This window comes from Hyperoodon ampullatus, assembly GCF_949752795.1.
Source record: "Hyperoodon ampullatus genome assembly, chromosome: 13".
NCBI classification, from domain to species: Eukaryota; Metazoa; Chordata; class Mammalia; order Artiodactyla; family Ziphiidae; genus Hyperoodon; species Hyperoodon ampullatus.
In genome coordinates this window covers 82,227,631-82,252,580 of record NC_136926.1, presented here as the reverse complement: position 1 = coordinate 82,252,580, position 24,950 = coordinate 82,227,631, and the positions used below count along the sequence as shown (strand labels likewise).

The following is a 24,950-nucleotide window of genomic DNA, read 5'->3' as shown; positions in this document are numbered from 1 at the left end:
AGAACTGCTTTTGCTGCATCCCAAAAGTTTTGGATCATTGTGTTTTCATTGTCATTTGTTTCTAGGTGTTTTTTGACTTCCTCTTTGATTTCTTCAGTGATCTCTTGGTTATTTAGTAATGTATTGTTTGGCCTTCATGTGTTTGTGTTTTTTACATTTTTTTTCCCTGTAATTGATTTCTAATCTCATAGCGTTGTGGTTAGAAAAGATGCTTGATATGATTTCAATTTTCTTAAATTTACTGAGGCTTGATTTGTGACCCAAGATGTGATCTATCCTGTAAAATGTTCCGTGCACAGTTGAGAAGAAAGTGTAATCTGCTGTTTTTGGATCGAATGTCCTATAAATATCAATGAAATCTATCTGGTCTGTTGTGTCATTTAAAGCTTGTGTTTCCTTATTAATTTTCTGTTTGGATGATCTCTCCATAGGTGTAAGTGAATTGTTAAAGTCCCCCACTATTTTTGTGTTACTGTCAATTTCCTCTTGTATAGCTGTTAGCAGTTGCCTTATGTATTGAGGTGCTCCTATGTTGGGTGCATGTATATTTATAATTGTTATATCTTCTTCTTGGATTGATCCCTTGATCACTATGTAGTGTGCTTCCTTGTCTCTTGTAACATTCTTTATTTTAAAGTCTGTTTTATCTGATATGAGTATTGCTAGTCCAGCTTTCTTTCTTTCTTTTTTTTTTTTTTTTTTGCGGTACACAGGCCTCTCACTGTTGTGGCCTCTCCCGTTGCAGAGCACAGGCTCTGGACGCACAGGCTCAGCGGCCATGGCTCACAGGCCTACCCGCCCCACGGCATGTGGGATCTTCCCAGACTGGGGCATGAACCTGTGTCCCCTGCATTGGCAGGCGGGCTCTCAACCACTGCGCCATCAGGGAAGCCCTCCAGCTTTCTTTTGATTTCCATTTGTGTGGAATATCATCTTCCATCCCCTCACTTTCAGTCTGTATGTGTCCCTAGGTCTGAAGTGGGTCTCTTGTAGACAGCATATATATGGATCTTTTTTTATATCCGTTCAGCCAGTCTATGTCTTTTGGTTGGAGCATTTAATCCATTTACATTTAAGGTAATTATCAATATGTATATTCCTATTACCATTTTCTTAGTGGTTTTGGGTTTGTTATTGTAGGTCTTTTCCTTCTCTTGTATTTCCTGCCTAGAGAAGTTCCTTTAATATTTGTTGTAAAGCTGGTTTGGTGATGCTGAATTCTCTTAGCTTTTGCTTGTCTGTAAAGGTTTTAATTTCTCTGTCATATCTGAATGAGATCCTTGCTGGGTAGAGTAATCTTGGTTGTAGGATTTTCCCCTTCATCACTTTAAATATGTCCTGCCACTCCCTTCTGGCCTGTAGAGTTTCTGCTGAAAGATCAGCTGTTAACCTTTTGGGGATTCCCTTGTGTGTTATTTGTTGTTTTTCCCTTGCTGCTTTTAATAATTTTTCTTTATATTTAATTTTTGACAGTTTGATTAATATGTGTCTTGTGTGTTTCTCCTTGCATTTATCCTGTATGGGACTCCCTGTGCTTCCTGGACTTGATTAACTATTTCCTTTCCCATATTAGGGAAGCTTTCAACTATAATCTCTTCAAATATTTTCTCAGTCCCTTTCTTCTTCTCTTCTTCTTCTGGGTCCCCTTTAAATCAAATGTTGGTGCGTTTAATATTGTCCCAGAGGTCTCTGAGACTGTCCTCAATTCTTTTCATTCTTTTTTCTTTATTCTGTTCTGCAGTAGTTATTTTCACTATTTTATCTTCCAGGTCATTTTTCTGTTCTTCTCTGTCAGTTATTCTGCTATTGATCCCTTCTAGAGAGTTTTTAATTTCATTTATTGTGCTGTTCATCACTGTTTGTTTGCTCTTTGGTTCTTCTAGGTCCTTGTTAAACCTTTCTTGTATTTTCTCCATTCTATTTCCAAGATTTTGGATCATCTTTACTATCATTACTCAGAATTCTTTTTCAGGTAGACTGCCTATTTTCTCTTCATTTGTTTGGTGTGGTGGGTTTTTACCTTGCTCCTTCATCTGCTGTGTGTTTCTCAGTCTTCTCATTTTGCTTAAGTTACTGTGTTTGGGGTCCCCTTTTCGTAGGCTGGAGGTTCATAGTTCCCGTTGTTTTTGGTGTCTGCCCCCAGTGGCTAAGGTTGGTTCAGTGGGTTGTGTAGGCTTCCTGGTGGAGGGGACTAGTGCCTATTTTCTGGTGGATGAGGCTGGATCTTGTCTTTCTGGTGGGCAGGACCATGTCTGGTGGTGTGTTTTGGAGTGTCTGTGACCTTGTTATGATATTAGGCAGCCTCTCTGATAATGGGTGGGATTGTGTTCCTGTCTTGCTGGTTGTTTGGTTAGGGTGTCCAGCACTGTAGGTTGCTGGTTGTTGAGTAGAGCTGGGTCTTATCATTGAGACGGAGATCTCTGGGAGAGCTTTCGCTGTTTGATGTTATGTGGAGCCAGGAGGTCTCTGGTGGACCAATGTCCTGAACTTGGCTCTCCCACCTCAGAGGCACAGGCCTGACACCTGGGCAGAGCACCAAGACCCTGTCAGCCACCAGCCTCAGAGAAAAGGGAGAAAAGAAAGAAAGAAAGGAAGGAAGGAAGGAAAGAAGGAAGGAAGGGAGAAAGGAAGGGAGGAAGGAAGAAAGAAAAAAATAAAATAAAATGAAGTTATTAAAATAAAAAATAATTATTAAAAAGTAATTAATAAAAGAAAGTAAAAGAGAGCAACGAAACCAAAAAACAATTCTACCAATGATAACAAGCACTAAAAACTATACTAAACAAACAAACAAACAAAAAATGGACAGACAGAATCCTAGGACAAATGGTAAAAACAAAGCTATACCAACAAAAGCACAAAGAAGCATACATATACACACTCACAAAAACAGAAGGAAAAAAATATATCTATATATTTTTAAAAAAGGAGGAAGAGAGCAACCAAATCAACAAACAAATCTACCAATTATAATAGGCTCTAAATACTAAGCTAAGATAAACATAAAACCAGAAACAAGTTAGATGCAGAAAGCAAACCCTAAGTCTACATTTGCTCTCAAAGTCCACCGCCTCAATTTTGGGATGATTTGTTATCTATTCAGGTGTTCCATAGATGCAGGGTACATCAAGTTGATTGTGGAGATTTAATCTGCTGCTCCTGAGGCTGCTGGGAGATATTTCCCTTTCTCTTCTTTGTTCACACAGCTCCCAGGGTTCAGCTTTGATTTGGCCCCGCCTCTGCGTGTAGGTCACCTGAGGGCATCTGTTCTTTGCTCAGACAGGACAGGGTTAAAATAGCAGCTGATTAGGGGGCTCTGGCTCACTCAGGCCAGAGGGAGGGAGGGGCTCGCTCGTTGCGTGTTCTCCTGGGGAAGTTGTCCCTGGATCACGGGACCCTGGCGGCGGTAGGCTGCACAGGCTCCCGGGAGGGGAGATGTAGATAGTGACCTGGGCTGGCACAGAGGCCTCTTGGTGGCGGCAGCAGCAGCCTTAGCGTCTCATGCCCGTTTCTGGGGTCCGCACTGATAGCCGTGGCTTGCGCCCGTCTCTGGAGCTCATTTAGGCAGTGCTCTGAATCCCGTCTCCTCGCGCACGCCAAAATAATGGTCTCCTACCTCTTAGGCAAGTCCAGACCTTTTCCCGGACTCCCTCCCGGCCAGCCGTGGCGCACTAACCACTTCAGGCTGTGTTCACACCGCCAACCCCAGTCCTCTCCCTGCGCTCCAAACTCAGAAGCCCGAGCCTCAGCTCCCAGCCCCCGCCCACCCCGGCGGGTGAGCAGACAAGCCTCTCGGGGTGGTGAGTGCTGGTCGGCACGGATCCTCTGTGGGGAATCTCTCCGCTTTGCCCTCCGCACCCCTGTGGCTGTGCTCTCCTCCTCTACTCCGAAGCTTTCCCCCTCCGCCACCTGCAGTCTCCGCCTGCGAAGGGGCTTGTAGTGTGTGGAAACCTTTCCTCCTTCACGGCTCACTCCCACTGGTGCAGGTCCCGTCCCTATCCTTTTGTCTCTGTTTATTCTTTTTCTTTTGCCCTACCCAGGTACTTTGGGAGTCTCTTGCCTTTTGGGGGGTCTGAGGTCTTCTGCCAGCGTCCAGTAGGTGTTCTGTAGGAGTTGTTCCACGTGCAGATGTATTTGTGATGTATTTGTGGGGAGGAAGGTGATCTCCGCGTCTTACTCTTTCTCCATCTTGAAGGTCTCCTCTCCATCACCAATCAGCGCCCAGAACTTTCTGGGTGCTTCCGCCTTAGCATCCAAGAGTTCGAGGACTGAAGTATAATCATTTGCTTCTTCTTTTCAGACGGTTTTGAGACAGCTGTGCCATCAAATAGCCAGACAGTCTCAGAACCTGGAAAAAATGTCACACTCACCTGCCAGCCTCAAATGAAATGGCTGTTAGAAGAAGTTACATGGGAAAAGATCCAGCCCCATCAGATTGACCTCTTAACTAACTGCAACTTGTCACAAGCAAGAAGTTACACTTCAAAGTACCCAAGACAGATACTGAGCAACTGCACCCAGGGAATGAGGAGGGCCTTCATCACCATGCCCCACATTATGGCCTCTGACTCAGGACTCTACCGCTGTGGCTTCAAAGCCAGCACAGGAGAAACTGAAACCTTCGTGATGAGACTGATCGTAACCGATGGTGAGTAGGTGACAGATGCCTTAATGTGTCAAAAATGGAAAAAGCCAGCCACTGTGGATTGGTTTCTTTTGTCTTTTTCATGACTTTATTATTCAAAATATCTTTAATGATTGAATTTGGTAAGTTGTCAGTTATCGCATGTTAGTGTTTATCTTGCTAATCCATCAATCACAGATTTAACAGATTTAATGTTTCCCATTTTTTTGATCTGCCACTTTCCTAAAATTAAAAAAAAAGATTCAGTCAGTCTGAAAAATACATGGTATCAACAGCCTATAAGTTTCAGCTGTATAATTTCTTTTCTTTTCAGCTGTATAATTTTTAATTTTCCAATTACTTTAAAACTTTTTGATGGTGGTAACTAGGTTTTATAATCCTTGTGTATCCTCAGCAATAATAAGGTGTTAGATTGGTATTTGCTGAGTCAGTGTTGAGTAAAGTGTAATAAATGTTTAATAATGTGGTTGCTACTTTGCCAGATCAGAGCTTTGGTTCCCTCAGTTTTTTTCAGAGCTGGGAGCAGGAATAGACTGGCCTTGAAGCTTCGAAACTGACCTTCAGGGCCTCTCACCTGAGCTGGCTCCTTCCAAGGCCTGGTACTTATTTTGTATTAGTTATTTGTCTCCTGTGTCACGATGAAGCCCTAAATTGTGTAAGCTTCAGGCGCCACAAAACCTGTGTGAGTGTAAGGAAAAGCGGTATTTCACCGACTGATGGGCAGATACAGAGAGGCCTGTGTAGACCCGCATTCCAGTTGAGTGGGAGGAAGTCTGTCTCAGACTGCCAGCTCTGCTTCCAGGCAAGTTTTCTCACTGCAGAGGGACCTGTCAGAGAAAATAATTTCTATTTACTGATGACAGAAATTTCATTTCACTTTATTCTCACCCTCTTCTTCCCTCCGTCTTCCTTCCTCCCATCCTCCCATGCATCTGCCCATCCATCCGTCTTTCTTTTTTTTTTTTTTATTTTTTTTATTTTTTATTTTTTGCTTTATCACAAATTTAATCAGTTATATGTATACATATGTTCCCATATCCCCTCCCTTTTTTTTTTTTTTTTTTTTTTTTTTTTTGTATGCGGGCCTCTCACTGCTGTGGCCTCTCCCGTTGCGGAGCACAGGCTCCGGACGCACAGGCCCAGCGGCCATGGCTCACGGGCCCAGCCACTCCGCGGCACGTGGGATCCTCCCGGACCGGGGCACGAACCCACGTCCCCTGCATCGGCAGGCGGACTCTCAACCACTGCGCCACCAGGGAAGCCCTCCCCTCCCTTTTGCGTCTCCCTCCCACCCTCCCTATCCCACCCCTCCAGGCGGTCACAAAGCACCGAGCTGATCTCCCTGTGCTATGCGGCTGCTTCCCACTAGCTATCTACCTTACGTTTGGTAGTGTATATATGTCCATGCCGCTCTTTCACTTTGTCACAGCTTACCCTTCCCCCTCCCCATATCCTCAAGTCCATTCTCTAGTAGGTCTGTGTCTTTATTCCTGTCTTACCCCTATGTTCTTCATGACCTTTTTTTTTCTTAAATTCCATATATATGTGTCAGCATACAGTATTTGTCTTTCTCTTTCTGACTTACTTCACTCTGTATGACAGACTCTAGGTCCATCCACCTCATTACAAATAGTTCAATTTCATTTCTTTTTATGGCTGAGTAATATTCCATTGTATGTATGTGCCACATCTTCTTTACCCATTCATCCAATGATGGACACTTAGGTTGTTTCCATCTCCGGGCTATTGTAAATAGGGCTGCTATGAACATTTTGGTACATGTCTCTTTTTGAATTATGGTTTTCTCAGGGTATATGCCCAGTAGTGGGATTGCAGGGTCATATGGTAGTTCTATTTGTAGTTTTTTAAGGAACCTCCATACTGTTCTCCATAGTGGCTGTACCAATTCACATTCCCACCAGCAGTGCAAGAGTGTTCCCTTTTTTCCACACCCTCTCCAGCATTTATTGTTTCTAGATTTTTTGATGATGGCCATTCTGACTGGTGTGAGATGATATCTCATTGTAGTTTTGATTTGCATTTCTCTAATTAGTAAAGATGTTGAGCATCCTTTCATGTGTTTGTTGGCAGTCTGTATATCTTCTGTGGAGAAATGTCTATTTAGGTCTTCTGCCCATTTTTGGATTGGGTTGTTTGTTTTTTTGTTATTGAGCTGCATGAGCTGCTTATAAATTTTGGAGATTAATCCTTTGTCAGTTGCTTCATTTGCAAATATTTTCTCCCATTCTGAGGGTTGTCTTTTGGTCTTGTTTATGGTTTCCTTTGCTCTGCAGAAGCTTTGAAGTTTCATTAGGTCCCATTTGTTTATCTTTGTTTTTATTTCCATTTCTCTAGGAGGTGGGTCCAAAAGGATCTTGCTGTGATTTATGTCATAGAGTGTTCTGCCTATGTTGTCCTCTAAGAGTTTGATAGTGTCTGGCCTTACATTTAGGTCTTTAATCCATTTTGAGCTTACTTTTGTGTATGGTGTTAGGGAGTGATCGAATCTCATACTTTTACATGTCCCTGTCCAGTTTTCCCAACACCACTTATTGAAGAGACTGTCCTTTCTCCACTGTACATTCCTGCCTCCTTTATCAAAGATAAGGTGACCATATGTCCGTGGGTTTATCTCTGGGCTTTCTATCCTGTTCCATTGATCTATCTTTCTGTTTCTGTGCCAGTACCATACTGTCTTGATTACTGCAGCTTTGTAGTATAGTCTGAAGTCAGGGAGCCTGATTCCTCCAGCTCCATTTTTCGTTCTCAAGATTGCTTTGGCTATTCGGGGTCTTTTGTGTTTCCATACAAATTGTGAAATTTTTTGTTCTAGTTCTGTGAAAAATGCCAGTGGTATTTTGATAGGGATTGCATTGAATCTGTAGATTGCTTTGGGTAGTAGAGTCATTTTCACAATGTTGATTCTTCCAATCCAAGAACATGGTACATCTCTCCATCTATTTGTATCATCTTTAATTTCTTTCATCAGTGTCTTATAATTTTCTGCATACAGGTCTTTTGTCTCCTTAGGTAGGTTTATTCCTAGATATTTTATTCTTTTTGTTGCAATGGTAAATGGGAGTGTTTCCTTGATTTCACTTTCAGATTTTTCATCATTAGTATATAGGAATGCCAGAGATTTCTGTGCATTAATTTTGTATCCTGCAACTTTACCAAATTCATTGATTAGCTCTAGTAGTTTTCTGGTAGCATCTTTAGGATTCTCTATGTATAGTATCATGTCATCTGCAAACAGTGACAGCTTTACTTCTTCTTTTCCAATTTGGATTCCTTTTATTTGCTTTTCTTCTCTGATTGCTGTGGCTAAAACTTCCAAAACTATGTTGAATAAGAGTGGTGAGAGTGGGCAACCTTGTCTTGTTCCTGATCTTAGTGGAAATGGTTTCAGTTTTTCACCATTGAGGACGATGCTGGCTGTGGGTTTGTCATATATGGCCTTTATTATGTTGAGGAAAGTTCCCTCTATGCCTACTTTCTGCAGGGTTTTTATCATGAATGGGTGTTGAATTTTGTCGAAAGCTTTCTCTGCATCTATTGAGATGATCATATGGTTTTTCTCCTTCAGTTTGTTAATATGGTGTATCACGTTGATTGATTTGCGTATATTGAAGAATCCTTGCATTCCTGGGATAAACCCCACTTGATCATGGTGTATGATCCTTTTAATGTGCTGTTGGATTCTGTTTGCTAGTATTTTGTTGAGGATTTTTGCATCTATGTTCATCAGTGATATTGGCCTGTAGTTTTCTTTCTTTGTGACATCCTTGTCTGGTTTTGGTATCAAGGTGATGGTGGCCTCGTAGAATGAGTTTGGGAGTGTTCCTCCCTCTGCTATATTTTGGAAGAGTTTGAGAAGGATAGGCGTTAGCTCTTCTCTAAATGCTTGATAGAATTCGCCTGTGAAGCCATCTGGTCCTGGGCTTTTGTTTGTTGGAAGATTTTTTATCACAGTTTCAATTTCAGTGCTTGTGATTGGTCTGTTCATATGTTCTATTTCTTCCTGATTCAGTCTTGGCAGGTTGTGCATTTCTAAGAATTTGTCCATTTCTTCCAGGTTGTCCATTTTATTGGCATAGAGTTGCTTATAGTAATCTCTCACGATCTTTTGTATTTCTGCAGTGTCAGTTGTTACTTCTCCTTTTTCATTTCTAATTCTATTGATTTGAGTCTTCTCCCTTTTTTTCTTGATGCGTCTGGCTAATGGTTTATCAATTTTGTTTATCTTCTCAAAGAACCAGCTTTTAGTTTTATTGATCTTTGCTATTGTTTCCTTCATTTCTTTTTCATTTATTTCTGATCTGATTTTTATGATTTCTTTCCTTCTGCTAACTTTGGGATGTTTTTGTTCTTCTTTCTCTAATTGCTTTAGGTGCAAGGTTAGGTTGTTTAGTCGAGATATTTCCTGTTTCTTAAGGTGGGATTGTATTGCTATAAACTTCCCTCTTAGAACTGCTTTTGCTGCATCCCATAGGTTTTGGGTCGTCGTGTCTCCATTGTCATTTGTTTCTAGGTATTTTTTTATTTCCTCTTTGATTTCTTCAGTGATCACTTCGTTATTAAGTAATGTATTGTTTAGCCTCCATGTGTTTGTATTTTTTATAGCTCTTTTCCTGTAATTGATATCTAGTCTCATAGCATTGTGGTCGGAAAAGATACTTGATACAATTTCAATTTTCTTAAATTTACCAAGGCTTGATTTGTGACCCAAGATATGATCTATCCTGGAGAATGTTCCATGAGCACTTGAGAAAAATGTGTATTCTGTTGTTTTTGGATGGAATGTCCTATAAATATCAATTAAGTCCATCTTGTTTAATTTATCATTTAAAGCTTGTGTTTCCTTATTTATTTTCATTTTGGATGATCTGTCCATTGGTGAAAGTGGGGTGTTAAAGTCCCCTACTATGATTGTGTTACTGTCGATTTCTCCTTTTATGGCTGTTAGTGTTTGCCTTATGTATTGAGGTGCTCCTATGTTGGGTGCATAAATATTTACAATTGTTATATCTTCTTCTTGGATCGATCCCTTGATCATTATGTAGTGTCCTTCTTTGTCTCTTCTAGTAGTCTTTATTTTAAAGTCTATTTTGTCTGATATGAGAATTGCTACTCCAGCTTTCTTTTGGTTTCCATTTGCATGGAATATCTTTTTCCATCCCCTTACTTTCAGTCTGTATGTGTCTCTAGGTCTGAAGTGGGTCTCTTGTAGACAGCATATATATGGGTCTTGTTTTTGTATCCATTCAGCCAATCTGTGTCTTTTGGTGGGAGCGTTTAGTCCATTTACATTTAAGGTAATTATCGATATGTATGTTCCTATTCCCATTTTCTTAATTGTTTTGGGTTCGTTATTGTAGGTCTTTTCCTTCTGTTGTGTTTCTTGCCTAGAGAAGTTCCTTTAGCATTTGTTGTAAAGCTGGTTTGGTGGTGCTGAACTCTCTCAGCTTTTGCTTGTCTGTAAAGGTTTTAATTTCTCCATCAAATCTGACTGAGATCCTTGCTGGGTAGAGTAATCTTGGTTGCAGGTTTCTCTCCTTCATCACTTTAATTATGTCCTGCCACTCCCTTCTGGCTTGTAGAGTTTCTGCTGAGAGATCAGCTGTTATCCTGATGGGGATTCCCTTGTGTGTTATTTGTTGTTTTTGCCTTGCTGCTTTTAATATGATTTCTTTGTGTTTAATTTTTGACAGTTTGATTAATATGTGTCTTGGCGTATTTCTCCTTGGATTTATTCTGTATGGGACTCTCTGTGCTTCTTGGACTTGATTAACTATTTCCTTTCCCATATTAGGGAAGTTTTCAACTATAATCTCTTCAAATATTTTCTCAGTCCCTTTCTTTTTCTCTTCTTCTTCTGGAACCCCTATAATTCGAATGTTGGTGCGTTTAATGTTGTCCCAGAGGTCTCTGATATTGTCCTCTGTTCTTTTCATTCTTTTCTCTTTATTTTGCTCTGCATTAGTTATTTCCACTATTTTATCTTCCACCTCACTTATCCGTTCTTCTGCCTCAGTTATTCTGCTATTGATCCCATCTAGAGTATTTTTCATTTCATTTATTGTGTTTTTAATCGATGCTTGATTCATCTTTAGTTCTACTAGGTCCTTGTTAACTGTTTCTTGCATTTTGTCTATTCTATTTCCAAGATTTTGGATCATCTTTACTATCATTATTCTGAATTCTTTTTCAGATAGACTGCCTATTACCTCTTCATTTGTTAGGTCTGGTGGGTTTTTATCTTGCTCCTTCTCCTGCTGTGTGTTTTTCTGTCTTCTCATTTTGCTTATGTTACTGTGTTTGGGGTCTCCTTTTTGCCGGCTGCAGGTTCGTAGTTCCTGTTGTTTTTGGTGTCTGTCCCCAGTGGCTAAGGTTGGTTTAGTGGGTTGTGTAGGTTTCCTGGTCGAGGGGACTAGTGCCTGTGTTCTGGTGGATGAGGCTGGATCTTGTCTTTCTGGTGGGCAGGTCCACGTCTGGTGGTGTGTTTTGGGGTGTCTGCAGACTTTTTATGATTTTAGGCCACCTCTCTGCTAATGGGTGGCGTTGTGTTCCTGTCTTGCTAGTTGTTTGGCATAGGGTGTCCAGCACTGTAGCTTGCTGGTCGTTGAGTGAAGCTGGGTGCTGGTGTTGAGATGGAGATCTCTGGAAGATTTTCGCCGTTTGATATTATGTGGAGCTGGGAGGTCTCTTGTGGACCAGTGTCCTGAAGTTGGCTCTCCCACCTCAGAGGCACAGTACTGACTCCTGGCTCCTCAATTTGGGATGATTTGTTGTCTATTCATGTATTCCACAGATGCAGGGTACATCAAGTTGATTGTGGAGCTTTAATCCGCTGCTTCTGAGGCTGCTGGGAGAGGTTTCCCTTTCTCTTCTTTGTTCTCACAGCTCCCGGGTCTCAGCTTTGGATTTGGCCCCGCCTCTGCGTGTAGGTCGCCGGAGGGCGTCTGTTCTTCGCTCAGACAGGAAAGGGTTAAAGGAGCAGCCTCTTCGGGAACTCTGGCTCACTCAGGCCGGGCGGGAGGGAGGGGCACGGAGTGCGGGGCGAGCCTGCAGCGGCAGAGGTCGGCGCGACGCTGCACCAGCCCGAGGCGCGCCGTGCGCTCCCCCAGGGAAGCCGCCCCTGGATCCCGGGACCCCGGCAGTGGCGGGCCGCCCAGGCTCCCGGAAGGGCGGCGCGGACAGCGACCCGCGCTCGCACACGGGCCCCCCGGCGGCGGCAGCAGCAGCCCCAGCGTCCCACGCCCGCCACTGGGCTCCGCGCCCCCAGCCGCGACTCGCGCCCGTCTGTGGAGCCCCCCCAAGCAGCGCTCTCAATCCCCTCCCCCCGCGCAGCAGGAAACCAAGAGGGAAGAACAAGTCTCTTGCCTCTTCGGCAGCTCCAGAGTTCCCCCGGACTCCCTCCCGGCCAGCTGTGGCACACCAGCCCCCTTCAGGCTGAGTTCTCGCCGCCAGCCCCAGTCCTCCCCCTGCGCTCCGACCGAAGCCCGAGCCTCAGCCTCCAGCGCCGCCCGCCCCGGCGGGCGAGCAGACAAGCCTCTCGGGCTGGTGAGTGCCGCTCGGCACCGATCCTCCGTGCGGGAATCTCTCCGCTTTGCCCTACCCAGGTATGTGGGGAGTTTCTTGCCTTTTGGGAGGTCTGGGGTCTTCTGCCAGCGTTCAGTAGGTGTTCTGTAGGAGTTGTTCCACGTGTAGCTGTATTTCTGGTGTATCCGTGAGGAGGAAGGTGATCTCCGCGTCTTACTCTTCCGCCATCTTACCCGGAAGTCCCTCCATCCGTCTTTCTTTCTGCCTTTCTTCCATATGCTTCTAGCCAACTCATGTGCCTTGGCCTGTGTGTAGACTTTTAGAGCCAAGGCTTCCTAGGATGTGGCTGCCCGTTCATAGACTCTGCTTATAGTGCAGGCTGAGATTCCCTCCTGCATCAGGAAGGAAGAAGAGGAGGTTTTGTATGTAGAGCAGCCTCCACTGCTGCCGCTGTAGGAGCTGTGTGTGCTAAGGAAGCCCTTTGCCAGAGGTTAGCAGCTTTTGTACACAGTCACCTTGCACAGCATCAAAGCTTTCTCTACTCCTCTTAATGACAGAGGGAGCTTAGAACTTGATGAAAAAGAGGGTTGATAGAATATTTGGGGAGAAATATTGAGGTTCTTCATGTTGACTCCATTCCTTCAGAGACATCGAGAAAATATTTCTCACCTTAAAAAAAATACTCTTGCATTATAGAAGTGTTCTTAAAACCTGGACAGAAAAAAAGAAAGAATAAAGGTAGTCGCTAATCTTCTCTCAGAGACCAAGGCAAGAAAAAGTTCTATTCAGAAAATGTCATAAAGAACCATTTTCAAACACTTCTGAAATAAAATCTTGTCCATTATATGTTGAAAAACTTATTAAAAACACCATAAATCATAGAGAAAATGGATTCTTGGAGGTATAATTATTTAACTCTTACTAATTAATAAAAATGTCTTTCAGTTACCCAAACATGGCTAAGTTCCTTGCACAAAGCTGTTTCTTTTCTTTGTACATAAGCTATAAACAGTGTCGAAAATGAAGGTGACAGTGTAATGGTCAGCATTGTTAGTGTTGAAGTGTTTTGAATTCTTGAAAAATGGCTTTTTGACATTCAACTGACAGGTTGAAAGAATATCAACTCGGCCCATTAGTAAAAAGTTATATTTGATAGAAGATGATACCTGTTTACTGTATGTTTTGGTTTAATTCCTTTTTGTTGTTGTTGTTGTTTTGTTTTGTTTTTTGTTTTGTTTTTTGTGGTACGCGGGCCTCTCACTGCTGTGGCCTCTCCCGTCGCGGAGCACAGGCTCCGGACGCGCAGGATCAGCGGCCACGGCTCACAGGCCCAGCCGCTCCGCGGCATGTGGGATCTTCCCGGACCGGGGCACGAACCCGCGTCTCCTGCATCGGCAGGCGGACTCTCAACCACTGCGCCACCAGGGAAACCCTAATTGCTTTTAAAAATAATTATAAGTAAAGATTGAAGATAAAAAATCAGATGGAAAGCAAAAATACGCACACACGCGCGCGCACACACACACACACACACGTTCTTCCCCTGATTTTGCCTGCCTGTGTTCATCTTCAGACAAGTACCAGGTACTGAGAGGCCACTGAAAAGATGATACGATGTCAACCAATACATCGTATATCCAGGCCTTGACTTACTTTGAACAGAGGGAGAAAGTGGCAGAAGCATGAGTTGAACCCAAATTGACTTTCTTTGCTGAATGAAAAGAAATACTTGACTCCCCCTGTTTGCACTCAAGACCTGGGAAGTAGTGTAAAATGCTTCCAGACTGAGTTTTCTGAATTTGAAGCTTGTCTAGACCACAGGGGCCAGGAACAGGGGAAAAATGCATGCATACTGACAGTGACCAAAATTACTTTTGGCCCTTAATATCCTCTGGATTTTCATTAGTTATGAGAAAAGTATTTTAAGTTCTACCAAAATAATTTGTGAAGTCTTTTAATATTAATTTAACGATGTGCAAACTACAATTGTTTCAACTGAGCTTATTAATTATAAAAATAATGAGGATCAGAGAAATGAAATCAGACCCTCAGAAAGTTTCTGGAAAAGACTAGTTTTTAACTATATTAAGAAGTATAGTTACTCATGTCTTTCCCCAATCATCTTCCACCAACGAGGCCACTCATCTGAACCATCAAGTTTCATATAAAGCTTTGATGATCAGAGCAGAACAAAGAGACAAAACAGAGTCCGGGGATGTACACAGTATGCACGGGGTGGGGCGGGGGAGTTGTGCGTGGGTGATTACACTCAAATGACTAGGTTGGTACAGAGGTTCTGAGTTATGGGTTAATATAGAAGGAGGTAGGCTCAATTAATTGATAACTTGGTGAAATACTAGATCTCATGTAAGAGCAATGAAAGCCACTATCAATTCTTGATCAAAGATGGCACAAAGTAGTATTTAAGGAAGTGTAAGTCAAATCGTAGAAAAAGAGAAATTTGAGGCAGAGGAAATTAGCTAAGAGTCAGTTGCAATAATCAGTACATGAATGACTGAGCTCTCAAACTAGGCTACCACTGTCACATACTGGGTCTTTGGGACACAAAAAAGGAGCCCACTTCAGGTAGACAAATTACAAATGGCAGATAAATTAGAAAAAAGGTGCCCCTTCCTCCACACTGATGAAGACCCAAGCTGATGCACAGGCTTGCTGATGGGCCACAGGTCCCCTACCCACTTGGCGGGGCACACAGGTGGCCTGGAGAAGGGGTAGGTGTTGTTGGTCAGATTGGAACGTCAGCTTGTGCTTGTCACCAGTGCCACGTTCCTACTTTCTCCTATTCCCAACCAATTTACTAATTTTCACCGCAGTTACCTCCCTTCCTTTAGGGTTTCAGTCTGATCTTACCATCTTCACGATCTTTTCACATTAGCTCAAACTGCTTCCCTGACATTGAACCATCAAGCATCTTGAATTTCTCAAACTTTTATAACTAGGAAACTGATACCCTTGAGTCATTTAATAACTGTGTCTATTTGCAATGGTCCCGACTCTTATATAAGAAATTACTTGAGATTAAGGATTATGACATCTCTGCTTAGAGCTGTCAACGTATCTTTCCAGAACATGCTTAATAAGTGTTCTTGACCGATTCTGTGAACGTTAATATTTCTGTATGTTCTCGTAGGGACTGTGTCCATTTTATTTCCCAGTTTTCTAGCTGGATTATTTCTAGATTTTCTTCATCAACACAACATTTGAGGTTTAGTGATTGCTGATCAAAGAAACCTGAACTCTCAGAAGATCCACTGCAATGTTTGGGGAGAAAATTTTCATGAACTTTGTTCACATATATATCTTTCAAAAAGGTGATTTCCTTTTTTTAGTTCTCTTGTTTTGCATATTCTATATAAATGGTGTATAATGGCTAGTCAATAAACGTGGAGGATGGAAATTATAAATGGAGATTGAAGAAGTTTTCACTAGGAAGTCATGGGGCCACAGCCAAGAGAATCTTCCCATATCTTTCTTCCGTGAGGTATGGGGTCGACCAAGGGGTAGCATAGAGGAATAGATGCTATAGGTTCTAAATCTTGCCTGTGATGGCTTGGTGGAGATTACTGTCTCTGGACTCTGTGCTCCTGAGTGAGACCATGAGAATATTACAGAGGAGAAATAAACTTCATTTCTTTCTTTGGCCTTAGTTTCTGCTAAAATTCACTCATTTTTCTCCCAGGTGATTTGGATTCCTAAACAGTTTGAAGTTGTAGACAAAATGTATCTTTTTAGGGATTTATTAATCCAGAACCTTCTGTCCCACTCCTCTGAATTTATAATAGATGCAACTATTGTAGGCATGGCAGTTTTCTGAGCTGGTATGTGCTGGGCTGCCAGATACGTCCATTTCCGTGACCCGGTGTGATGAACCTCAGCCTTTTATCATCTCTTCCTACATAGAAAATAATGTCCATGACAGTTAATTTATATGATAGAACCATAGGGCCAGAATCCCAGAGCACTGGTGTCATTGCCTGGAGGCTCAAATAGCCTCTACCAATACAGATCAAGTACAATTTTTAGCCCAATTTAGTTATGTTATTAAAATTCTGGATGATAACTGGGTATCCAGTTGAAACATACTGTTTCCAGCATCACAAGTGAGTTGATTACTCAATCAGGGCCTATTATGTCGTTGTAGCTTTACAGTTGCCTCTGCCCACATCAGTTCTTTTATGAGACATCTAATTAAAAAAAAAAAAAAGCAACCAGTCAGTCATTCAGTTTGTTTTGTGAGCCCACATGTTGATTTATTCATCTTTCCTAAGGCACACAATCCTGGAATGTTTGCCTGCAGTCATTGTTTATACGTACCATATTTGTGTAGATAAACAAGGTATTGGATTGACAAGTTATTAACAGAGAGAAGGAAATGTTGAAAATCTAATGTTAAGTGGATTTGATGGTGCTCTTACATAAGGAACATTGATGAATGTGTATTGTTATCACTACTGTAAACAAAGTAAGTTGGTGGTATTAGAAAGCAGCTAATCCTAGGAACTGCTTTTCTTTAAGTGGATCCTTATCCTCAGCCTGAATTTCAAGTAATTTTCATGACACTTTCCTCTCCGTAGGAACTTAGAGTACAGGTAGGAATTCAAATTCAGAAAAATGTACTGATTTTCTTCCCACTTAAAATCCATGACCACACTTGTGTGAGAGACCTGCCTAATGACTCCCAAGGCAAAATAGCCATTTGGACTCCTTTGTCGTGTGTGTGCTTTTTTTATTTTAAAGCATCTGGGAATTGTTAACAGCTTGTAATTGTCTCTTAGAGCCTTATTAGAAACTGAACGTAGATGACTGTGTGAAGTTTTCCCCAAAGGCAAGTAGAAAATTACTTAAAATTTTAAAAAAAATTAGTTCTTCATATAAGATTAATGGCATTTCATTCTTAATAGCAATTCTAGTTTTAAGTATTGCAATTCAATTAGTCAGACAACTACTTCCAACTTCAACTGAGGTATTTCAAACATGTACTGACCTGACCCTTGACAAATATTCAAAGGTGACCTAGTAGGTTTGCAGAGGGCTATGTTATTTAAAAGAACAAGAAATGAAGAATAAACACAGATCTGTCATTTGTAGAGATACATCTTTGAACCCCCATTTTTATCTTAAAGTTATTTACACTGAAACGATTCAGGGGTTTTTAAGAGTTATTTATTTAACAGAGGAGTATGCTTGGATAATTTAATAAAAGAAATATTTTGTAATTCTCATTGGTCACTCTAAACTTCATTTCCAGAGTTAATTTGATGCATTTCACTTTGCCTAAAACTCAAAAATAACTATGATGTTCATAATCTTTTAAGTATAAGAGTAGTGTTTTATTTAATTAACCCACAGGAAGAGATTCTTCCTTTCACGGATGTAAAGTTGAACTGTTTAAAGCTCTCCACTGCACTGGTGGAGGAGTGAGAAATGGCTTTAGCTAAGGTGACTAGTGAGTGAAATGAAAAATCCTTATCAACACAGTGATGGACACGGGCAAGTAAAGAGTAAATATTGAGATGAGAAACTACGTTAACAAAGGGTGGGATATTTTCTGTGGCTTCAAATCAAAGAAGCTCAAGGGCATGATGGATGTGCAAATGACCCCCAAATTGGGGCCACATAAGAGGTGAGTTTACAAATATAAAAAAATACAGGGCTTCCCTGGTGGCGCAGTGGTTGAGAGTCCGCCTGCCGATGCAGGGGACGCGGGTTCGTGCCCCGGTCCGGGAAGATCCCACATGCCACGGAGCGGCTGGGCCCGTGAGCCATGGCCATTGAGCCTGCGCGTCCGGAGCCTGTGCTCCGCAACGGGAGAGGCCACAACAGTGAGAGGCCTGTGTACCACACACACAAAAAAAAAAAAAAAAAAAAAAAAAAAAAAAAATACAGGCTTGCAAAGTATAACCATTATTCTGATTTTTTCATGTTTTATATAGAGCACTGAGATAAATTCTTCACTCTTTTAATTTGTATGTGTATATACAGAAATGTTGTGAATTAAGATAACTGTGAATATTGTTAGGTGGAACAATCTGCCATATGGTAAACATTCAATAAATACATGTGCTTGTGTGGGCAACTTTACACTCACAAGAAACACACAAAACCCAAATACTTTAATCAAAACAGGTTGTTTTGCTTTTATGCTGGCTACTGTCTTCTCTTCCTGGTCTAATAAGTAAAGATATCAGCTTTGAAATCCAATCATGCAATTCCTTTTTTTAAATCACTGGCTATTTTAAAAATGGAGAGATCACATGGATAATTAAACCCTAGAGCATAAAGCTTCAGATTTTGCAATTATTACCAGAGCACTTATTCCTTTAGCCAGGCATTAGCTTTCACATGTTTTGTAGAGCATTTAGTAAACAGTTTTTTAATTAAAATGTCTTAAGTTGGATAGAATATGTGGAGGTACATACTCAGCCCAAAGCTTGGTGTCTGTTTCATATTCTGAAAATATCTGGATGACATTTATAGCACATTTATATATAGGCCTTTATAAATGCCATATAGTTTGAAGTCTAAAGTTTTCTAAGGACCCAAGGGAAAAGTTATAAATAGCAGTTATAAGAACTAAATGTCACAGGGCTTTGTCTTGGCCACTATATGACAAACTCACACATTATGCTTATGTTTGTGCCAGTCACTCTAAGAATCTACTGGCAATTACTCATTTAGTTGTCACTACAGCTCTATTATTATCTACATCTTATGGATGAGGAAAGTGAGGCATGGAGAGGTTAAGTGAGGCATGAAGCCTTATCCAAGACTTCACGGCTAGTAGGGAGAGGGGCTGGGATTCAAAGCCATGCAGACGGGCTTCAGGGTTCTTTTTTCTTAACTGTGGCACTATCTTGCTTCTCCAAGTGGAAGGAAAAAATCATTACTGCCGTCAAGAGCAGCATCACAAGGGAAGCTGGCTACTGTGGAGTTCCACAGCCTTGCGTCCATTCTTTTAGGAGGTTCGTAGGTGCAATGGGTTACCTACCGGACCAGCACATAGAGTATCTGTAGGCAAAGGAGCGGGAGTTTGATCGCCCGCTAGTTTCTTCCAGCTCCACCTGCTCAGGTCGCCCCAGGTGCTGTGTCTGTGGGTTCCCCGCTGACTCGTCCCCTTTTCTGGGGTTTGCAGGTATCCTGAAGTCATGTGAGGGAGGGTGTTCACACAGTTACATGAGGGACAAGCAAAACCAGGTAGTAGTTGTCAGGGTCTGGAGGGGAGTGCGGGTTGCTGATGAAGGCACGTCCACACCAGGAACAGGCTAGGGCAGCTTTAGGAGTAGCCTCCAGGCAAAGGTGAATTAAGGGCCTTGCTGGAGAGAACTGGTGAGAGCTCAGCTCTCACGTGACTCATTGGCTTTGCGAACACCTGCCACCAAGGTCTTCACCAGACCCGCCCAGCAGAACCTCCCTGTGGGCAAGCTTGCTCCCTTGAGCGACTGCCCTGGAACCAGCTCAGAGTTCCCGAACGTGGCCTCCTTCCGCCTTAAGTCCCTCCTCTTTCCTCTTGAATCCTGCTCTCTCTCCAGTTCTCGAGGTTGACTAATGACCATTGGACCCAGAGCTGCAGTTATTAGCCATCAGAGTAAGGAGAGCAAGGACTTAGCCTTCACAATCTCCCACGAAAAAACAGAAGTCTATTTTCTATATTAAATATCCTGAAGAGTTATATTCTCTCACATGTATGGACCTTTATCTTGAACAGCTAAATAAATAAATAATTTAAATGGTATGTTATGCCTACTTATGTTTTATTGCATGGGTAAAATGTTCATCTTGATTTTAGTGGAGCATTTGAAAAATTTCCTATTATATCCTCATGGATAAGCATGATAGTGACACAGTAATGTAGAGTTACACTTGGTTAAACAACAGTAATAACAACAATGTTTTGGGGAATTAGAATTGGAAACAAAATCTCCTCCCTACCCAGAAAACTGCTCCACCAAGGAAGAAGGGAAAGAAAACAATTTTACTGTTGAATAAGCATGAAACTAGAATTGTGATACGCATCACAGGCAGTCCACTAAGAGACTGCAAAGACAGAAGGAAATCTTAACCTTTTGTAAAGCCTGGCAGATACAACCCATTATATGCATGTTCTCAAGGTAAACGGTAACTAGTCCTCAAGTAGGAGGACTTGATAGCCATCATTTGTCACACACAGCTCATCCTAAATCCACCTGGTATGATCATCTATGTTAGCTAATTGGCTTTATCCAAAGGAAAAATGAGCTTCTTACATCTTTACACCAGGAGGTAGTTTTGTACCTCGGAGCAAGGTGCCCTTGGAAGTTAGGCTTCTACCTTCCCACAGAATTGGAATATATGGGCTCTCCCTTCTTTGATGATTACATTCCAAAGATATGGCTTTGATTTATTACAGAAAAAGGATACAAAGCAAAATCAGCAAAGGGAAAAGATGCATGGGGCAAAGTCAGAAGGACTAATTCCCAGAAGGGAAGCAGGTGTTTAGCATAAACCACATTGTTTGTATCAACAGTTTAGCCTCAATAAACCACCCTAACAGTTAAGAAATGGTGAGAACACTCCCCAATTCCAAGTTCGCACACACTAGCCAAGGACCAACCTTGCAAGCAGGCCTTTCTAAGGCCAGCAGTCTTTGGGCTGCTACATTAATTCTTTTCTGCACACTAATTCACCACAGAAGTGAGCAGGAAGTGTGCAGGTCTTGACTTTCTGACTTGTAATGCGTAAATACAATCTCCTTTCATAAATAATATCTGTTTATGAAAATGGAGAAATATTTTAAGAAATATAACGTAAGACTAAGGAATACTTGGGTAGAAAGGTGAGGCATCTAATATGATGGAGTCAGCCTTGAAAATTTTCTCAACAAATTACCAAATCAGAACGTTCACCATCCCTGTGCCGCATATGCTGACTTGGGTGCCCTTCCCGTACTTCAGTCGCTGTAGAGCACTATGGCCCAGAGTACAGCCAGTGCACATAGTGACACCAGAAAATGTAGCTACTGCAGTCAGCCTAGTCAGTAGTAGACTTTACAGCCTATCTTAGACTATGTGTTTCCCAACTGACGTAAAGTTTTAAAGTGTTTAAGTCACTTGGGAAACTATTTTCCATCAAGAGAGGCAAAACCATTGCAGCAAAACGTGTACATAAGATTAGAAACTCGCTTCCTCATTGGCTTGCTCTGTAATTACAGGACAATTATTTAGATTCTGTGCACCTTATGTTTCTCAGTTAAAATCTAATAATTTATTTATTTTTATTTTTATTTTTTTTAAAATTATTTTATTTATTTATTTTTGGCTGCATTGGGTCTTCATTGCTGCGTGCGGGCTTTCTCTAGTTGCGGCGAGCGGGGGCTACTCTTAGTTGCAGTGCACGGGCTTCTCATTGCAGTGGCTTCTTTTGTTGTGGAGCATGGGCTCTAGGTGCACGGGCTTCAGTAGTTGCAGCACGTGGGCTCAGTAGTTGTGGCACGTGGACTCTAGAGCACAGGCTCAGTAATTGCTGGGCACGGGCTTAGTTGCTCCGTGGCATGTGGGATCTTCCTGGGCCAGGGCTCGAACCCATGTCCCCTGCATTGGCAGGCGGATTCTTAACCACTGCGCCACCAGGGAAGCCTATTTTTTTAATTTTATTGAAGTATAGTTGATTTACAATATTGTGTTAGTTTCTGCTGTACAGCAAAGTGATTCAGTTATACCTGTATATATATACTTTTTTATATTCCTTTCCATTATGGTTTATTACAGAATATTGAATAGAGTTCCCTGTGCTATACAGTAGGACCTTGTTGTTTATCAATTCTGTACATAATAGCTTGCATCTGCTGACCCCAAACTCCCAACCCACCCCTCCCCCACCCCCCTCCCCCTTGGCAACCAGAAGTCTCTTCTCTATATCTGTGAATCTGTTTCTGTTTCATAGATAAGTTCATTTGTGTCATATTTTAGATTCCACATATACAATAATACTTTCATTTTGAGGAGGAATAGTTACTATTCACTCAGAAGAAAAATTAGAGGTTGATGTCATGGCCCTTTAATTCTCTGAAAATAATTTATTCCCTAGGACCTTCTTGCTATAAAACAGGGAAAGGTTTCTGAACTACAAAGAGTATAAAATCGGTCTGCACAAAGAAAGTTGACCTTTGAAAACTTGGAATCATATTACCATGCCTGTATTTCAGGCATACAGGAACGTTCAACAGACTTCAGACCACCATTTTTTCCAGTGGTCCTCCAAAGCTACAACCATTTTATACATGTTTATCAACACCACTTCTACCTTTCCCCAGGAAGGTGAATCTAGTTACAGGAACAAGCATCCTCTGTTATACATGACTAGTGCAACATGGAATGTCAACGTGAAAAGAATAGAAATTAGTCGTTTAAATCTAATTTTGAATGTGTGTGGACAAAACATAAGTTCACTCTTAATAGCTTACATTATGTGGTGCTTAAATATGTAAATATGTAAATAAAGCCCCCCTACATGTTTTATCTAGAGCCACCCCCATGGCCACCCTTGGATTGATTGCATCATCATTTTGCAGTTGCCAAAAAAGTGTCCAGAAGATCAAGTGATCTTACGCCGGGGTCTTCCAGGGAAAATAATTAGAAGATAGGACTTAGAACCAAAGGCTTCCCTCCTCCATCTATTTTTTCAGCAAATCAGTGTCTAATGTGGGACGAAGATTGGATATTTGCATTGTACAGTGAGTCAAAAATTGGAATCAACCTGATAGTGCTGAGTCTGTCAACTAACACACATCTATCCTGTGGTAACATACACAGTGTGTATCCCATCTGTACATAGAGTGAAATCAAATATTTCTCTTCTTTTTAATGAGGTAAGACAGCAGGAATAACTTTTACTGGTATCTACCATGACCTGCCCAGGGCTGGGTAGAGGGTCAGGATCTCTTGAGTTTTTCTCAGCATGTTTTTTGGTCCAGATATTTAGGTTCTAAGTTGCTTGGTTTCCCCAGTCCCTAACCCCACCCCAGACTCTAATAAAAGATAAATAGTAAACATCAGTGCCTGCTCTTACCCGCCTGGCTCTGAGGCAAGGACCTGGCAGCATTTATATCCCAAGCCTTTCTAAGGGTTTATAACTCAGCTGTAAATACTTGGCATTGGCAGAAACGTGGCCTGGAGGTTTGCAGTCCTCGAGTAAGTTACTCATTTATATATCTCACTGACGTGCTTTAGATTGTTTTAACTGTATTTACCTTTCTTTCCTTTTTTTAATAAATTTATTTATTTTATGTATTTATTTTTGGCTGCATTTGGTCTTCGTTGCTGCACGCAGGCTTTCTCTAGTTGCAGCGAGCGGGGGCTACTCTTCATTGCAGTGTGTGGGCTTCTCATTGCGGTGGCTTCTCTTGTTGTGGAGCACGGGCTCTAGGCGCACGGGCTCCAGTAGTTGTGGCACGTGGGCTTAGTAGTTGTGGCTCGCGGGCTCTAGAGCACAGGCTCAGTAGTTGTGCATGGGCTTTGTTGCTTCATGGCATGTGGGATCTTCCCAGACCAGGGCTCGAACCCGTGTCCCCTGCATTGGCAGGTGGATGCTTAACCACTGCGCCACCAGGGGAGTCCTATTTATCTTTCTTGATGGGAGGGAAAATAATGGCTTTATGGTTCAAGACACTTTTGTCCTCTTATGAATCAACACCGCATTGGGATGAAGGTTGAAAAAAAAAATCAGCAAAAAAGTGGCTGCCTAGAAGAGACCGTAATTCTTTCTTTAGGAGAGGGGCTTGAGGGCTGATGTTTCTCAAGCTAAGATCTGTTAGCAGAATTTAGGAAAAAGTGAACGTTGGGAACTGTTAACTCCCTAAAGCACCCACACCCATTTGCTTTTCCATTTTCTTTTGGTTTTAGCCTCACAGGACCCAGCAAGTTGGGTGCTTACGCCAGCCTGGTCCAAGTACTGCTGGTTCACAATAACGCAGCAGAGGGGTGGGAAGCTGAGAAGGAGGTAACAAGTAGGATTGGCTATAGGCTGGGATACTCTGGATTGTAAGTGAATCTCTACCAGGCTTCCATGCTTTTTGTTGGTGCCCACCATTTCATCTCTAATGCCAGGTACACAGTCTGCCTTGAAACACTATGTGTTAAAAGATGAGCGAAGAAGATGGATCTGAGTCCAGCAGGTCACCCATTGCTAGAAGAGGTTAAAAAGAGGCAACATATTTCACATTAAGCAATGCATCTGAAGTTCAGATTTTGGCTTTATAAGTGAGCAGTGTGAAACAAATGAAGATACTTTTCAGTGGTTTCTACTTAAATCATATAATTGAGAGCTTAGCAAAGAATGCCATCTTAATTCTTAAGGATTCTGAGTACACTTCTGCAAAGACGCTCTCTATATCCTGCACTTTAAATATAACCACAAAAATTGGCAGAGTATTCTGCTTTAAGCATGCAGACCTTTAAATTTTTGTACTATTTTTTCTGATTATTAAAAGCAATACATCATTTAATACATCTGGAAGATAGCAAGAAGCTTAAAGAAACCATTGCTTTTAATTCTATTCCCTGAAGATCATCACTTTAAAATTTTGGCATGTTGCTGCCTGGCAGGCATTTTCTCCTAAGTTCTATACTTGACTGAGATATCATAGCATGCGCAACTGTGAATTCTGGCTTTGAAATTTTACTTAACTTTCTATCTAGAGTCAGCAGTTTTCCATTTCATTGGGATTCTTTACACCCATGATCCTAATGTCTATAGCTGTGATTCTCTA

The 24,950-nt window shown here is 41.8% G+C and overlaps 1 protein-coding gene across 1 annotated transcript in view; it reads left to right on the top strand.

The window, feature by feature from the left end:
• Positions 1–24,950, top strand: part of CD226 (CD226 molecule) — a gene marked incomplete at its 3' end in the record, with an annotated part of 89,626 nt that overhangs the window by 51,935 nt on the left and 12,741 nt on the right. Inside the window, exon 3 of the mRNA XM_079717153.1 lies at positions 4,301–4,648. Coding sequence (XP_079573279.1) covers positions 4,301–4,648 — 348 coding nt within the window. The remainder of the gene's footprint in view (positions 1–4,300; positions 4,649–24,950) is intronic.